The 18,589-nt window shown below is 35.4% G+C and overlaps 2 protein-coding genes across 3 annotated transcripts; one reads left to right on the top strand and one right to left on the bottom strand.

Annotated features, from left to right (window-relative positions):
* Positions 804–2,008, bottom strand: LOC109715951. Its single transcript, XM_020241196.1, has one exon. It carries the CDS (start codon positions 1,755–1,757, stop codon positions 1,125–1,127), a length of 633 nt encoding a protein of 210 aa, XP_020096785.1. The 5' UTR covers positions 1,758–2,008; the 3' UTR covers positions 804–1,124.
* On the top strand, positions 11,840–17,152 carry LOC109716517 (protein TWIN LOV 1). 2 transcript variants are annotated; one of them, XM_020242016.1, is made up of 7 exons: positions 11,840–12,666; positions 12,798–12,980; positions 13,107–13,193; positions 15,841–15,920; positions 15,997–16,052; positions 16,168–16,231; positions 16,737–17,152. In XM_020242016.1, exons 1-7 carry the CDS (start codon positions 12,099–12,101, stop codon positions 16,890–16,892), a joined length of 1,194 nt encoding a protein of 397 aa, XP_020097605.1. In that variant the 5' UTR covers positions 11,840–12,098; the 3' UTR covers positions 16,893–17,152. The 2 variants fall into 2 exon arrangements, with proteins under 2 accessions (XP_020097605.1, XP_020097604.1); XM_020242015.1 differs by having other exon boundaries at positions 12,798–13,005; positions 13,129–13,193.

The following is an 18,589-nucleotide window of genomic DNA, read 5'->3' as shown; positions in this document are numbered from 1 at the left end:
CCAGAGGCTTTGACACAAAATATGACCACAATGTCGCAATCAACTAACCACCGCCATTAATTTCCATTGGCCATTAAGCGCCCACGTTATTGCATTTTAATTAATCACCTTAAATAAACTCAGCAGTCTCCTATTCTAATACTAACACTGTTTTAAAACAACTAATAATATTTAGTTCAAATTCTAATTGCTCCTACTCTCGAGAGTGGGAATAGGATTACTCAGGACGGCTATTTACACCTTAGTCAGAAGAAGGATGAAATTGGAGCTTGATCCAAGCGCGCGAATCGATTAACAAAACTCGACTATGAAACAAATTAGGAATGTACAGCATGATCGTTCGATGCCCATGGCCAACTAATGCTGTCGAGCTAAAAGAATTTGGGACAAAAACATATACAAATATATTATTATTTAGTTAAGGTGCAATTTGCAAGATGTGTTATTCCTTAGGGCTTCGTTTGGTTCGGGTATAAGCAAGAATTAGTTATTACAGGAATATGTACAAGTATTGGGATAAGAAAAATAGCATTTGGATGAAAATTGGGTTGTTTCCGGAATAAGAAAAATGTCGTTTGAATAGATAATATGAAATAAGAAAAATAATTGATAGTTATATATAGAAAATAGTGGGTAGTTATATGTAGTTAATTTCTTTCTTTTTCACCACTCCTGAGAGCTAGTTGATTGAACTGTAAAATAATCTTGAAGCTAAGGCTTGTTCTAAGTAATCATGTATTATTTATTATGATATTAAGGATTATAATGTTCATAAATAAAATATGATGTGACACTACAACTAATAATAATATAAATAACACTATTTATTGCACACAGCAATTTTTTAATACAACTTACACATACTACATATTGTGGATTTCCACCACAAACCCAGAGCACAACAAATCTTATTTTTGTACACAAGGAATTTTTCTTTTCTTTTCTTTTCTTTTTTTTTAATTACTTGATCGAAAATCTCAAATTTCACACGCCAAAGCCATCGGAGCCGTCCATCGCTTTCGCTTTATTATGTAAATAATAATAATATCTACATCCAATCTCAACCGCCCATCACCTGGGAGATAAATGAACGGCCCAGAGCGCCTCCTGCACCTGAGCCTAACTCAAGCTTTTTCTTCCGGAGAGAGCTCATTGTGGAAAAAGTGCTTCTCCTCCTCTTTGCTATTGTTGTTGTTCTTATTGCTATTGCTATTGCCATCCAATTTGCTATACGGCAAAGCCCCATCGTCGACGCCGACGACTCGGTTGCTCCAGACGAAGAGAGAGAAGTAGCCGATCAACGCGACGAACGCGGCCGACGCCCAGATGACTGCTGCGAACGGCCAGGGGACGAGCTCGGAAGCGCGACACGCGAAGGCGACGTTCAGTCCGGTGGCGAGGAGAAGGATGACGGCCTTCAGAGACCTCCTCAGACGAGGCGGTGCGTCGGAGCCCAGACGCTCGTATTTTCGCAAGCAGTAAAAAAGGAACAACAAAATGGTGTAGCAGAGAAAAACAAAAGACATGTCACGCGGTTGCCCGCGGGCATTATAAGCTGACATGACGAACATGAAAGCGAGCAGGACGACGGAGGATGCGGGCAGGAAGCGGTAGAACTTGTCGGAAGGCGGAGAAGGGATTGCATCCGAGAAATTGTCGACATTGACGCCGACCGTCGACTGCGGTGATGGTTGTAATGTTTGCTCGGGTTTGGGCGGAGGAATCGACTCATCGACGGCAATAAGGAAAATCGGCATGTCGTGGAGAAATGAATGAGGCTTATGCGTACCAGTTTCTAGTTTGATACAACTTCACTCTGAAACTATTAATGTAGTACTGCAGGCAAGTCGATGCCTTATATAATAGTGGGTAGCTTATTTTTTTGTACTACTTTTCCGGGGTATATGACTGACTTGGGCTCCAAAAGTGACTAGATTCTAGTCAGAAGACTCCATACATGATTCTTCCGAGCAAGTTCGCAGTTCCGCGTGGAATTAATGGCTCCCACGAAGAACACACAAACAACAAGAAAATAACTGATATATAGTACTCTCTTATATATATAGAGAACATAGTGTAGCTTTCAAGAGTAATTCTTTTGAATCAAACCAAACTAATGAGGTTAAAACTTTGATTTTTAAAATACGTGTTTTCTGCTAACTAAATTTTATATATATATATATATATATATATATATATATTGATGGTTTGGAGTACGTATTTCCTCGTAATTTACAAGTTATCTTATGAAGTATTCTTTGTGTCCTTTTCCTTGCATTCAAAATCGATAAAACTTACTAAAGCACAGAAAACGCGTCTTGATGGTGGTAAAATATAAAAATAGGAAATGATTTGAGCTGCCCCACAAATGTCACCTTATAGATTATTAATTAATTAATTGCTTCCACATCTTTATAGCTTTTATTTAAATATTAGATATAATTTTGAAAATATTATTCTTTAAGGCCATGTTTGGTTCAAAGGATTAAAAAAAAATATATATTTTTCTTATTCTTTCAAACAGTGTAAAGTATTGCTAAGAATTACTATTCTTCTCTTAATGGGAGACTAGTAGTTCCATCTATTGGGTGCAACAAGGTATTTTATACCTTATTCCTCTGCTAAGTAAGTTATAAATAATTATAAATTATAATTAATTAATGCAATTATATTTTTTAATAATTAACTAATTAATTATTTAACTTATTAAATTAATAAATATTTAAATAATAATTTATTTATAAATTTATAATTAATTATCTAATTAAATAGTTCGCTATTTAATATGCTTATTCAATCATTAACTAATGTTTATATTATTTATATAATTAATATTTTAATTTTATCTAATTAATATATTAAATAAAAATATAAATGATTAAATAATTAATTAGTATTAACATATTGACTTATTTTTTATAGTTATTTACTATTTATTAACATCATCTTCATCATCTCATATAGTAATTTTAATTAATTTATTTATTAACTTATTAAAATATTATTTTACTAATACTTAGATGCTTATTCATTAGATAAATTATTTTTATTTTCAATTATAATTACTCTTATTCGTACCATTCCAATCCGGCCAATCTTCTAAATATAATTTTTCTTATTTTTCTAAATATCTCGATTCTTATCGAAATACAAAATTAAACTAATTCTTTATTTGCCCCAAAAATTATATCTATTTTAAAAATAAATAAAAATAGTTTGTTCTTCGAATCAAACAGTACCTACAGGCTTAAGTTCTCTCAACTATAATTTGATATCTAACGCGGTATCATGCCTCTTACGTAATTCTCGTCCGCATATCGAATCTATTAGAGACTAGTCCATACATAAGAGAAAGTGTGGGGCATAGCAGATAAAAATTTTGTTCCTTAGCAGGTGTTTAAACTTTTGGAGAAAAAATTGTTATTTTACATCTTTTAACTGGGATTCATAATAACAAATTAATAAATTAGAAAGTCAACATTCTCGGGTACCCACAGCATTATTCGTTCTAATTAAGATGTGTGGAAAAGTTGCTTCCCTCCCTGTATTTGACAAGAAAAGCATCTTCTTTGAATGTTCTCTTCGTTGACCGTAGCACAGAAATTGTTGTCCGCACCCGGTGTATCCGTACCTTATGCACTGTGCGTGATATTGTATAAGGAGAAATTTAATTTAATAGATATAATTTATAATATCTAAAGCAAATTATTAGTTTTAGAAATCTAGTACCTATATATGGAAGAGCCCTAAAAATTAATGGTAGATAAATCATTATTGTTTAGTTTACAAAAATATTATGAGTTTTAATTAGTTTTTTTTTTTTTTTTTTTTTTATGTAACATAAATTATATCTAATGTGTTAAATTTTAATTTTAGAGACTGTATTGTAGAGTCTTGAAGTGGAGGTGCATAACTTGTATAGTGGGCATATAAGGTTCAAAGACCTATTAAGTAAAAATATTTTTATCTTGAACCAAATCAAAGAGTCTAGCTTCTAGGTGTGATTGCATTGGATTCCCGTCTCCTATAAGTTGAGAAATTATTATCTATATCTGATTTATTCGTTTGTGCCATATTACTTCTTTTTTTTTTGATTAAACAGGGATCAACCCTATTATACAGAGGTCATATTACATTTATAAAATTCAACAATTAATATTATAAAATTAAATTTTAATTTAATAGATAATGTGTGAAAATCTATCACAAATTGTTCAAAGACCAGCGCCAGAAAAGAGATCATTATTTTATTTATAAAGTTAATGTTCAAATATATAATTTTTCGATCTTTTAAATATTATAAAATGTATCTCTAATAAATTTATTTTTGTTTAGAATGTTGGTAATAGAGTCCTAGGAAGGAGGCGCAGAAATAGTACTCGTGCACTGGGTGTAGGCAAAAATGCTTCCTTTCGGTCTGAGTAGCATCTTCCAAAGAAGAAACCGCGTTGAGTCATTATACAATTTTTCACCATTATATAATTTCTCCAATTGTGAACAAACAAATAAAAAATAAGTCAGTCATGCTCAGCAATTAATTAATTATAGCTAATAGCTAATAGCTAATCCTTTCTTTCAAGTTATGAACTTATGATTGAAGTGTTACAACAATTTTTGGGCTATTTTTCTATTACATTGCCCTTTCCCATAAGAACTAATCCTCAGTTCACACCAACATTTAATTAATTATTAATTTTTTTTATATTCTAATAATTTCATATTTTTATTTTCAACTCATCGGTCAATTTCGTAACCATTTAATAAATTCATATAAGTTAGCTCAGATATAATTATACTATTTTTTGTAAATTTTATGTCTGCAGAAACTCGCTGTGTTGCGAAGATTATTTGAGCTCGATCATTTCAATAACAAAAGCATCCAAACTCAAACCGGGTGAGTTAATATTTCTCTTAAACTTCCTATTTGTTCTCTTCTCTCTTCTACTCCTCTTTTGCTCTGGATACTCAATTCACCCTTTTATTCTTTCTTTTCCCCCTCCTATTTATTCTATATTTTATTAATTTCTCCTCCCTATTCTTTATCATCTTCCCCTCATTCCTTTATTTTCTTTGTTAATTAAATAATTTTATACAAAAAATATTTTTTTCAAATTTAATGCATTTAAATTGTTAAATAAATGTATCAATATAATTATAAGATTTTAATTGGTTGCTTGTTATGAATTTTTAAAAAATCTTCAAATTTAATGTACTGAGTAGCACAGTAACAAAATTTTCTAATATTTTTGAAAAAATCAGGAATAATTCAGGAATCTTTGAGATTTTTAAAATTTCTTTGAATAATTCATTATATAGCTCGAAAAAATTATAAAATTTTAAAATAGCCCATAAAATAACTAATCAAGTATTTTTGGCAGTAATAAATACCAATTGAATAGTATATTATATTTTTAACATTTAAATTAGATAAAAAATAAATAATTGTATACAAATTTTGTACTCTTGATCTCTTATATATATTTTGTTTCTGTATACTACATTACTGATAGAACTACGACCGTACTTTGTCCAAACTCTTAAATTTTTTTCTTTTTTATTTGAACTCTCAAATTTAGCTGGAGTTTCCTGATAAATATAATTATGTACATATGAATTATATGTTGAAACTCTATCGAAAAAAGAACACGTCTTTTAAAATAGAGATGAACTTTATAATTTTGCTTAAAATTATCTAATTGTCATAAATAATTATATGGTTGAGCTAGAATTCTTTTAGGAAGAACTTAGCCTTTCTAAAAATTAAATTTTATGTTTTTTTTTGGCCAATTTGCATAAAAAATTCATTTATTTTGGGCTTTTGCAAAACCGGGCAACCTTTTTCATTTTTGCAGATTCGGTCCGAATTTTCAGCAAACTGACCAAAATATCCTTATTACTTTTTCTCTCTCCTCTTTCTCTCTTCTCTTCGTTTCTCTCGTTCTTTCTTTTTTTCTCTCGCCAAAAAAAGTAGTGAAAGCAGAGGCGAAGGCGGAAACAGTCCGCCTCGCCTCTTACCCTCTTGCTCTCGCCCTCACCCTTTTCTTCGCCCACGCATCTCCCACCTTCCTCGCCTCCGATCCCGCCGAAGCCGCGTCGCGACTTTTTTTTTTTTTGCTTTTTTCTTTTATTTTCTTCTCCGACTCTCCTCCACCGTCTCCAACGATGACGTCTCTCTCGTCCTTCCCCGCACTTCTCGTCCCTCCCTTTCCCTCATCTTTGCCTTCGACGATGATGCATCTTCGCCGGTGCCGACGTCGACACCATGGAGGTCACTGCGGCGCCGCAGCCTCGGAGCCAGGGGTCCTTAGCGGCGTCGTCGCCGGCGCCGTGGTCGTTGGCAGAGAGGGACGACAAAAAAATATAAAAGAAGCAAGAAAAAAAAATAAAGATACAAAATTTAGAAAAAGAAGGATGAAAATTAAATTACATCGTTAACTGTAAAAAAATTTATAAGTTGCACTACTTAAGATGTAAACTGCAGCTTTAAGATGAAAATTACACTCTTTAAACGAAAATTACACTTTTTAGAAGATATTTACATTGTTTCTCCTCTTATTGTACTCTTTCAGATGTAAACTGTATCCATTAAGATGAAAATTACACTTTTTAAACGAAAGTTGCACTGTTTCTCCTCTTATTGCACCATTTCTCCTCTTGTTATACTATTTTTTATCTTAAACTGCACCCCTTTGAGAGATATTTATACTATTTTTTCTCTTGTTGCACTGTTTCTTCTCTTATTGCACTATTTATCCTCTTGTTACACTGTTTTTATCTTAAACTGCACCATTTAAGAGGAGAAACAGTATAACAAGAGGAGAAATAGTGCAACAAGAGAAGAAACAGTACAACAAGAGGAGAAATAGGATAAATATCTCTTAAATAGGTGCAGTTTAAGATAAAAAATAGTGTAAGAAGAGAAAAAATGATACAACAAGAGGAGAAACAGTGCAACAAGAGGAGAAGCAGTATAAATATCTGTTAAAGATGTGTAGTTTAAAATAAAAAATAGTGTAAGAAGAGAAAAAATGATACAACAAGAGGAGAAACAGTGCAACTTTCGTTTAAAGAGTGTAACTTTCATCTTAATGGATACAGTTTACATCTGAAAGAGTGCAATAAGAAGAGAAACAGTGTAAATATCTTCCAAAGAGTGTAATTTTCATCTTAAAGCTGCAGTTTACATCTTAAGTAGTGCAACTTGTAATTTTTTTTACAGTTAACGATGTAATTTCATATTCATCCTTTTTTTATAAAATTTTTTATCTTTTTTTTTTCTGTTTCTTTTATATATATATTTTTTTGTTACCCTCTCTGTCAACAGCCACGGCGCCGGTGACGACGCCGCTAAGGATTCTCCCGCTAGGGATGTCAATGGGTATGGATATCTAAAATTTTATCCGAACCCGAACCCGAATAAAACGGATATATCCGATGGATATGGATATAAAAAATAGAAACCCGACGGATATGGATTCGGATATGGATTTTGATTGTACCCGATCCGAACCCGAACCCGATCCGAACCCGAATTTATTTTGTATTATATATAATATATATATAAAAATTTGATGTTATATTTGAATTTGTATTTTAAAAATTTAGGTTTAATATAATATATTTTGAAATATTGAAAAAAAAATAATTGTTTCGGATTCAAATTTTCGAGTTCGGGTTTGGGTTCGGATTTCGAATTTTTGGTCGGATTCCGGTTTGGATAAGGATTTTTAAAATCCGTCGGGTTCGGGTTCGTGTTCGAGTCTCGGGTTTGGAGTCGGGTTCGGGTTCGGGTTTTTAAAAATCCGCCCCGAATCCGACCCGTTCACATCTCTATCTCCCGCTCTGAGGCTGCAGAGCCGCAGTGACCTCCACGGTGTCGGTGTCGGCGCCGGCGAAGATGCATCGTCGTCGGAGGCGGCAGAGAAGGAGGGAGAGGGAGAGACGAGAAGAGCGGGGAAGGGCGAGAGAGACGCCATCGTCGGAGACAGTGGAGGAGAGTCGGAAAAGAAAAGAAAAGAAAACAGCAAAAAAAAAAAGTCGTGGCGCGTCCTTGACGGGGTCGGAGGCGAAGAAGGTGGGGGTGCGTGGGCAAGGGCAAGGGCGAGGGCGAGAGCATGAGGGTGAGAGGCGAGGCGGACCGTTTCCGCTTCCGCCTCTGCCTTCGCTACTTTTTTCAGCGAGAAAAAAAAAAGAGAAAAACGAAGAGAAGAGAGAAAGAGGAAAGAGAAAAAGTAATAAGGGTATTTTGGTCAGGTTGCTGAAAAAGAGGACCGAATCTGCAAAAACGAAAAATGTGGCCCGATTTTGCAAAAGTCCAAAATAAGTGAACTTTTTTATGCAAATTGGCCTATTTTTTTCACTATTATTTACTTATTATTTAAGTGGTTTCAATATTTAATTTCAAAAGTAAACATAAAGTGAATTTGAGATTAATTAATAAATATATAAATAGTATAAAAAAAAATAAAATAAAATTTTAAAATATTAAAATTTATATAATTATATTTGATAGTGTCGATCGTATACTCGATGCCACGTGACGGAAAATAGCCGGAGAGTGCTTCAAAGGCTTAATCATACTTTTAAAAATATAATTCTAACTCAATCAAATTTTTGAGGAAAAAAAAATATTATAATTATATGAATAAAATTTTAAGCTTATCCAATTGCTTGTACTTTGTTGGATGAGACACGTCATTTGGATAGGTTAGTGATTCAACCTGTCTAAAAATCGGGCTATAGAAACGGCCCACAAAACAATGACTCGCGCGTGTCCCTGCACCAAACGCGACCGTTAGGGGGCACCGTACATGCACATATTATAATAATTGTAACCGTATACAAATTTAAATTTAAATTTGAATTTAATTATTGCAATTGTAGCTGTACAAAATGGCTTAATTACAATAGTTAAAATTATATCCAAATTGACGGTAATTTTAACTGTAGTATTTGTAGAAAGTAATTTTAAATAAAGAAAAGTTTATCTTCTAATAACCTGTTACATAGATAATTTATATATTTTTTTTGCATAGAGGGTAATATAACTACCCTATAGATAGAAATATAAAATTTAATAAATATGGCTCGCATACAACAAAATAACTTATTTCTAGTTACAAAACGTTTAATTATATTCAGTTAAATAAGTTGTATATAATTACAAATATTGTATATTTAGCTATACGAGAAAATTTACTGTGCAATACTTGCACTACATTATCAATAATCAGCCAATTATATTACTCTATTTGAACAAAAAATGCAATAAAAATAATTTTTTAATAATCATGTTGGAACAGCTTTAAGAAAAATAATCTGATTAATTGAGAATACCACATTAGCGGTATATCTGATGTATTCTAGACTTTTTCCTTCCTAAAACCTCCGGGAGTACGGATGTCCCTTAAAATGCAATCAATGTCACGCCTCTCGTCCTGAAAATATCCTACTATTTCTATTTAGCCAAGCGACTCACCGAGCGGTGGTAATTGCTTTGACAGTCTTAATTTTTTATTTTAGAAGCATCACCAGTCGTTGTACGGATCATTAAATAGTAAATTGAATAATACTGTTTTTATAATTACATCTAACCAAACAGCGGTCCAACTTCTGTTCTGCACGGGGTCTGATGTGACTCGAGCGTTTTGGAGCTCGCCACATCTATTGGCTGTTAGCCACCAACTCTTTCCTTCCAACTTGTAGCTTGCGAGGATTGCGTATTCTGGGATCTACGTCATCCCTGATCCATCGTATTATGGATAAGCTCTCCAGCTACAGCATTAGCTGTACGAGATGGGTGAGTGAGCACTGCTCAGTTCAAATCGAATTATCAAATCAAACTGATTAGTTCTATTAATGTAGTTTGACTACGACCTCATTTGGTACTAAAATTTTGTTCGAAATTACAAAAAAGATTGTCTGAAACACCGTAAAAAAGTACAATAAAAAAAATATTTTATTTATTTGCTCGTTGCTGTAAGTGCATATTTATTTTAAAAAATACATCAGCATATTTTTTTATGATTTCGCTCCAGATGCATTTTACTTATTAACTATAGATGAGACTCAATACCAAACGAGTCCTAATTAAAAACTATTTAACATTGTAAAATATAGAGTGATATAATGCATCATTTTTAGTGGGATGGCATGATTTTTTTATTTTTTTTTGTTCTATCATATTTTTCTTACTGCACATAATCAGTGGTGGCTGCATAATTTTTTTAGAAAAATTAAATACAAATTAAAAAGTTGATATAAAAAAATTATAAATACAATTGTTCAGAAAATATTGTATAAAAAAGAAACTTATATTATTTTTAATTTTAATTATTTTCGAAGTGTTCGGTATATTTTGAAAATGATTCACGACGGTATCATTAAATTAGGATTTTCCTTTTCACTGACACTTTATTTTAAAAGAAGTGTAAAATATTTTTAATATTTTAATATGTGATTTTATTTAACTTGGGATTTAAGTTTATAATAACATTGGGAAAGGTGCCACATGAGAGCAAAAGGTAGTGTCTACTCATTTATTAATATAAAATAAGATCAATTAGTTAACTAAGTATAGTTAATTGCAAATTGAGTACCACTTTTAGAGATAGTTAATTACAAATTGAGCCCCAGTCCAATTAATTATATAGGTCCCTACTGTATATAATACAAACTCTTTCTAATATCAAATAAAACTGTAAGTTTTATGATCTTTTAATATTTGGTTTAAATCAAATTATAAAGTGATTTGCTCATTTGATTATGTTTAGTAAATATTTTGATTCAATTCGATTAATGGACACACTAAAAATTTAAAAAATGTAGAAAGAAACAAATTAACTGGTTATATAGCAGCTTAATGCAAATTACCTATTAGAAAGTGATCAAATAGCTATAGTGGTTGAACACTACTTAAGATATTAGATCAACATTTTTAATTTACTTGACGATTAAAAACCAACTAAACCGAAGCAAACTATTTTAGTTCAAATTCAATTCAGTTTATGTTTTCAATTCAACTCAACTTATTTAAACTAATTATTTTGATTGTAAGTTACTTAAATTAATTAGCTGAAATAACTTTTCCAATGCTATTGAGGATTTATTCTTAATTAACAATCAAAAAGGCCCCATCCCCCCAAAAAAAAAATGCTGCTTTTGTTGCTTCGGTCGAATAACAGTGTGGTGGACAAGTTCCTCGCAGCATAGAATCTGCGGCTGACGTGTCGGACTTTAACTGGTTCGGTTCACGTATGACGTGGTACACCAGGTCTACACTCATGGGCCACGCTACCTCCCCCAGTTCCCCACGTCCCCTGTTGTTTCGTCCTTGTTCTTTTTTTCGCCGCCTCTCCCCACACTCAAAAGTCTCTCTCAAAAACTTTCCAGTGCGGTACAAGAAGAAATGGTGGCTAATGTTGGATACATGCACAAAGCCCGGGAGAGCAATTGGCTGAACCTGGTCCACCGTTAGCATCATTGTGGGTACAGTGAAATAAGAGAATGCGGAAATCGTATGTCGAATTGTCGATCAAATTATAGCATACAGATGTAACTAAAGTGCGCGCTTGCTACGTATGATTGAAATATAAGCAACAAAACAGTCCCCTGCAATGAGCGAGCAAAGCAATTACTGATGAGGGGGAGAGTATATGTTGTTGTAAGGTCTACAGGTGAGTCGGTGAACCATGTTCAAGGAAAAGCTTCCGAAGAAGCCCACAGAATCAAGCACGGCCCTCCGATTACTGATGGAGGCCGCGCCGTCCATCATTGGCCGTTCACTCTCTTCCCCAACTCCACACATATACTTAGTAACCAGAGAAATCCAAATTTTTTTCTAAAAAAAGAAAAGAAGAAAAACCGGTCGATCCGTAACCACGCCACCGAGATATTTCTTATAGAAATTCCCTTGCTCGATGATGCCGCGCTCATGGCATCGTCGTCCTCGTCCTCCTCTTCCTCGCTCCCACCACTACCTCCTCCTCTCTCCTTCGTCTCCTCCATCCCTGAAGTGAGCTCCGGGACGAGCTCTTCGGAGCCCTTATGCTCCGATCGCCGCGCCCCGCGGCCGTAGGAGGAAGCGGAGGAGGCCGCCCATGGCGAGCTCCGACGATCGATCGGCGCTCGCCCGATCCCTTACCTCGCGCTACTCGGAGTGGATCGCCGAGGCCCTCGACGAGCTCCCGGAGTGCTTCCTGATCACCGATCCCGCGATCCCCGGCCACCCCATCGTCTTCGCGAGCCGAGGGTTCCTCGCCATGTCGGGGTACGCCATGGACGAGGTCCTCGGCCGCAACGGTCGCATCTTCCAGGGCCCCGCCACGGATCGACGGTCCGTGATGGAGATCCGCGAGGCGGTGCGGGAGGAGCGGACGGTCCAGATCAGCCTCCTCAACTACCGCAGGGACGGGACCCCGCATTGGATCCTGTTCCACATGTGCCCTGTGTTCGAGGCGGCGGGGAGCGGGCGCGTGGCCCACTTTTTGGCGGTCCAGGTGCCGGTCCCTCCGCGGTCTAGGGCGAGGTCGAGGTCGAGGTCGAGGTCGAGGTGGTGCGGGGGAGCGACGGGGATGATGTTGAGAGCGTGTCGGAATGAGCTGCTAATGGATGAGGGTCTTGGGTGTAGTCGTGCAGAGGAGTCGTTTGTCGAAATGCCTAGCGGAGGTTAGTCAACTTTCCCTGTCCCTTTCCTGCATTGGTTTAACTAGAAATACATATGAACTGTTTAGGAATAACAAATGTATTAATTCCACTAATTTCGAAGAGAAATGGTGTCTATTTCCTGATTATTACAGGGGTGGAGGCTGAAGAGCCACCGGTAGCCACTGATTGTGAGAAAGAGAAAGCGGTGAATGCCGCGAATAGCATCGTATCCACATTGAATCGTTATAGCAAGATTACCGGTCGGGTGGTCTGCGGGAAGAGATGCTGTCCTGTTGGCGTTCCATTGCTCAGTTCGTCCTTAATTATCTCTCTCGGTAGAATCAAACAAAACTTTGTATTGTGAGTTATTTCAGATTCCCCTTTCTGTTGGCTAACTATAGTTTACTGATGTGTTTTGCAAAATAAATCATTTGTAAGATGTGCTTTTGCGCTATTAACAGAGAATGGCTGGATATCTTTCAGGACTGACCCTCATTTACCTGACATGCCTATCGTCTATGCAAGTGACGCATTTCTAACTTTAACAGGTGCCTGACCTTTATCCTGTTATTGAAACTATTTGTCATCTGAACCTTTTTCACTATCATATCTGTTGAAGTTCAAGATAACATTTAATAGTTCAATTTATTCTGTATTTCAAAACTTTTGACTCGTAAACTTGCATTATCTTAGTGCGTTTTGCTAAGGGTCAGTAGAATTTGTTTAGAACTCTGCTTCGGTGTGTTACCTTGAATTAGCTATATATAAAATGCATAGTACAGAAATAGATGTGTACTGGAATACCGGACGGATGGTGACACCATCGATGCTGTAGGAAAATCTTTTCTCACGCAACAAAAGAGCTAATTCAGTGCCATGTTCTTGGAGACCATAGACGATCAAATTTTTACATACATCCGTTAATCCTTTTAATGCATATTGAATTGTGACTACTCTGAAACAATACTGTAGAAGCTCTTGGACATTAGACAGGAGAAAGGGATGAATTGGGATAGAAGACTAGTTTGTATACTGCAGATAGATTTGAAGGGATAAGGGAAAGAGATGATAGGGATTCAAGACCAGCTTGTAGAGTGCAGATAGATTTAAAGGGTTAAGGGACAACAAGCCTAAAGAAATGAGGTTTCCTTTTCTTTAAAGATCTGTCAGGCACATTTCATGTTAATGACTCATTTTTAATGAAAGGTTTTGCCCAAACCATCTTTGGTTCATGTTAACTCTTCACAATTTAAGTACTCGGAAGCAAATTACTCTACTGTGTTTTTAGATCTTAATTAGATCATGTCAAATTTGGATATCATGTATCAAAACTGCAAAAGAGAATCATATCAAGCAGACTAGATTTGAGTAGAACCATATCAGATTACTATATCAAATATCGAGAGAATAATATTAAATCTAGATAAAATCATATTTAGTTACATAGACTTTTGACTATTAATTGACTCTTTAATTAGCATTGAAAATACGATGGAATCCATGCAGATATATTTAGCCTAATAGGAAATGCACATTTGAGTACAATTGCACAAGATAAGACTTGAACTTAACTCTATTGGACTTAAAATTAAATCTCTTCTTCCAGATTGGTGTGCATCAATGGTTTAATCTTAACAAATCGCTAGTGATAGCCAATTACTGAGCCTTGCAGAACTTAATAACTTTTGACCTCACCTTGACATGGAGCTTGTTGTTGACATCCCTTGAAGTTTGGTTCATGATAATATATGATTTGCGGGCTATGACAAAGAGAAGAACAAAAAGAAAGCAAAGGACAGAGCATGTTGAAGGCAAACTGTGAAATTTGAGTAGTGAATATACTGGAAGAAAAACTGATGCACCTTTTCACCTAAGATCTGTTACTTGCTTTAAAACCAAATGCTGCAAATCAGATTCCCGTAGTGGGTCGAAATGTTTCTTGCATCGACTTTAGAGTTCTGTCCACTATCCAGGTTTCGGGATTTTGCTCTTGTTCCTCTACCTCCATAACCCTATATTTGGTGGTTCACTAGGACAACACCAGATGATGAGAAAAGGGCCTATACCTTTGTACAGCAACAGTTTTGTGGTTCTAAAACAGTGTATTATATAACAATTTTCTTGTTCTAGTAGATGTTTGTTTCTACTCCCTGTAAGTATAGCTTTCTCTGGCCTTAAGTGAGCCTATTCTGAAAAACAAAGGACGACAATTTGTATTATTAGGACTTCGGTGCAGAAAATTTTATAGCATAATTGGGTATCTAAGGTGAGATATTCCAATTTAAGAAATAAGATGCTGATAGATTATAGATAGCAAGTAACAAACATAAGTAATTGACAGAAATCTATTATAATTGTAGCTTAGTGAAGTGCTAATTGTTACTTGTTGGATGAGATATAACAGATTATTAGTTGGCAAGAAGTTCAATCAGTGCTTGTGTACTGTAGTTTAAATTTGTTGAATATAGGTCTGCTTCTCTCATTTGTTACAAACGGTTGAAAATCAAGATTGTTAGCTGTGAAATTATATGCCAACTCAAATGTCTTTCGTGGAAGAGGGGCATGGTACAAGTAAGACAGAAGGACAACCAGGCAGATAGCAAATTTGAGTAAAATTTATTGTGGTGATATTACTAGGATCGCCAAAGATCTCTACCTTTAATTTTCCTTTCAGATTCTAATATTTTGATCAGGAGAAAGCCGGCAACATCATGGTCTTTGTCCGCAAATATATTTTGATTTGCAGGCCATTTAGAGGGCTTCATTTACACATTTGTAAACTAGATTTGCCACTCCCTAAATACAAGCATACTTCTAAGTGGCCTACTTTATCCAGAATTTTCTTGAAATTTTGTTGAGCGGTTATGCCGAATCGGTTTAGTTTCTGGCAACATGGAGTGTGCAAGGTATGACCGTAGCTGGGTATAACCCTGCAGCATAGAGTGAAGTGCAGGGTATCTTGCTGGGGGAAATTCAGATTAGGTCTCTATTCTTTCTGTTTGATTGCCCATTTTATGAGACCCTATTTTTTGGGAACCATGTAAAGCCTTTGCCAGAAAATATCTTCCTACTGTCTAAACTATGTACTTCTTCACCTTTGTGTGGTACCTCGGAATGAACCCGAGTCCTTGCTGTTTTCTATCAAGATGGTGCGTATTTTAACTGGAGCATTTATTTCACTCTTTATTATTGTAGGTTATTCAAGAGATGAAGTTTTGGGACGTAATTGTAGATTTTTGAACGGACCAGGGACTAGCTTGGAAGTTTTAAAGGAGGTGGGGACTAGATTCAACATTAAAATATATGTTTGAGCGTAGTGTGACTTCTGATGCTATGTATCTGCTTATATAGATAAAGGATAGTATCTGTGCCGGGCAAGCCTGTTCAGTGCGTCTATTAAATTACAGGTGCTCATTCCTCTAGTATTTTGGCGTGTCATTGCTACAATTTTCAGAATACATCACTATCTCGTGTTTGAAAGAAGCTGAAATTATTCTTTTTGTCACTTGCATTATTTTTCAGGAAAGATGCAAGCTCCTTCTGGAATCTTCTCCACATATCACCTATACGAGATGCATCTGGCAAGGTGTGGTTTGGTTCTCTATTCTTGAAAAAAAATTGTGCATACATCTAAAAAGAATAGGAATAGAATAAATCGTCTTTCTCCCTAGAGCATAACCAATTAACCAGTCAGTCAAAAAGTCGGGAATAACCATGAAATGATGCATTAATTTGTATTCTAGTGGGCTGTTTAATATTTCTTGACCAATATATTTTCTAGTTTTGATCTGATAATGGCTTGGGCCTGAGTTGGTGTAGATCCCACATTGCCAACATCTTCCAACCAGGCCAATTTGTGTATTGGGCTAGGTTTAGCATGGAATGAGCGAAAAAGGGGCTAGGCTTAGGGCCCTATAAATCATTTTTTTTGGACCTTCATGAAGCTATTGAAATTTTCACTTGACAGTGTAGTGTAAGAGTCAATGTTTAATTGTAAAAAAATGCTCTAACCATGCACCCTGCATATGGAGCAGCAACTATTCTGTAACAGGTTTAAAGAAACCTCTAATTAACTTCTTGTCCCGTTTCAGATTGCGTTCTATGTCGGGGTTCAGTTAGAGGAGGGTTTGAAGTGCAGCTACAACGGGCTGAGCCCGGAGATGTGGCAGCTCGGCGCAGTAGGTGCAGTTAAGGTGGCAGTGCGGGGCTCGTCTTTGTCCGCTGGCCCGTCGAGGCCTTCATCATAGGACCCCTTAGATTCCACGGAACTCCTTGGAGGTATTCAACTGTGTGTTTTGTTTTCGCTTTTCCCTTAAGACCTTTAGGTTTTTTTGGTTTCTCTTTATTGTCTCACAGCAATTGTAATCTGTACCATATCAAATAACAGTTGGTCAGTGTGAGCGTCATACCCAGCAATTCACAGTTGCTTCAGTAGGAATCTAAATTAACAGTATGATGTGTACAGAGCACAGCGATCAAGATCAATGGAAACAAGATCTCCCAAATATAACATAGATGTCTTTTAAGCCTTTTCGTAATACTGTGGGGATCATTGAGATAAAAATATAGAAGCATGGAGTTTAAGCTGCACCTATGCTCCGCGAGAGCTCTCTTATCAAATTCGTGATAAATTTTTGTCAATAAAACATCACCCGAATAAGGGCTTTTGTTCTCTGTTGGGTAAAATATACAGATATTCCCCGATACTATCCGGATATTGGCACTTGTTTTAAAGACTTGTTACTTAAAAAAAAAAAAATTCCGAACTTCTTAATATATTGTAATTTCATCCCCGACTCTCATTAAACTTTTGAGTGTTTTCGTTTTTAATTTTTGGAATTGACCGTCCCTTCTGCTTGCAAGAGCCTATTTTGTATTAGGCGAGCACCTACTGTTATTAGGACAAAAAAAAGAAAAAGAAAATAAAAAAAAGATAGAGTAAAAGTATGCTTTTATGTTTTCCGTGGACAGGGTCTGCAGAAATGTTATCGTAATTGAATTAATGCAATCTAAAAATTATGATATTTTTTTACGGGCATAGCGCACTCTTCATACAATCCCAAACAGAGGCCGAATCGATCTCCTTATTTCAACGCACTTAGGCTGGGCTAATTATCTCGATCTAAACAACTAATTCTTAAGTCAAGCTCATAAGAAAAATTGCCAAGGATCGATTAAATCAATTGAGCAGTAACTGTTCTATCTAAGTTGCTAAAAAAAAAAAAAAAAAAGTGAAACCGAAATACTTTGACTAGTAGGTGACGGTCGCCCGATCCGTAATATTTGCATCTCTGACCTTGAAATTAGCAAGCAGAATAAGAACAATAATAATTTGACGAAGGATTAAACGTACTAACTCCAGCACAGTTATCAAAGTCTAAGGTGGATTCCATCCGACCCCACAATGAGTTTCAATCTTGTACTCCACAGGGAGCCTTAGCCACCTCATAACGGCTAATGCTAGCTCACCAAAAGGATAAATCCTCTAATTAATATATATATATTTTTATTGTTCACATGTTTAATATGTGAAAGGCGTAAGCCGTCGCAGCACGATTGCGGTGCCAACTTCGGAGAAGGCCCCAAAAGATCTGATAGTAACTTATTAGAGCAAGCCTCACCCCTCTGCTATAGATATTTTACACTAATAAAAAAAATTATCAACACAATTGAATGAATCTCGATTAAAAAAAATAATCTGGATGGCATATTATCCGTTTCGTTTATTTTATTTCATTTAGAAATAAATTTAAATTTAGCTAGAAATGTAAATTAATTAGAATTCGAACTTAAAACTTCGGATATCAACTATCAAATTCTTTGCTGCTTACTCTAGGAATAATCGGTAAATTAAAATAAAATGTTGGGCTGAAAATAAGACAGATAGGAAGCAGTGCATAATACATTTCTTCGAACAATAAAAGATTTAAAAAAATGATCGTAC

This window comes from Ananas comosus, linkage group 10 (genome assembly GCF_001540865.1).
Source record: "Ananas comosus cultivar F153 linkage group 10, ASM154086v1, whole genome shotgun sequence".
Lineage (NCBI taxonomy): Eukaryota > Viridiplantae > Streptophyta > Magnoliopsida > Poales > Bromeliaceae > Ananas > Ananas comosus.
Note: the sequence above shows the minus strand (reverse complement) of the source record. Positions and strands in the feature narration are given on the sequence as shown.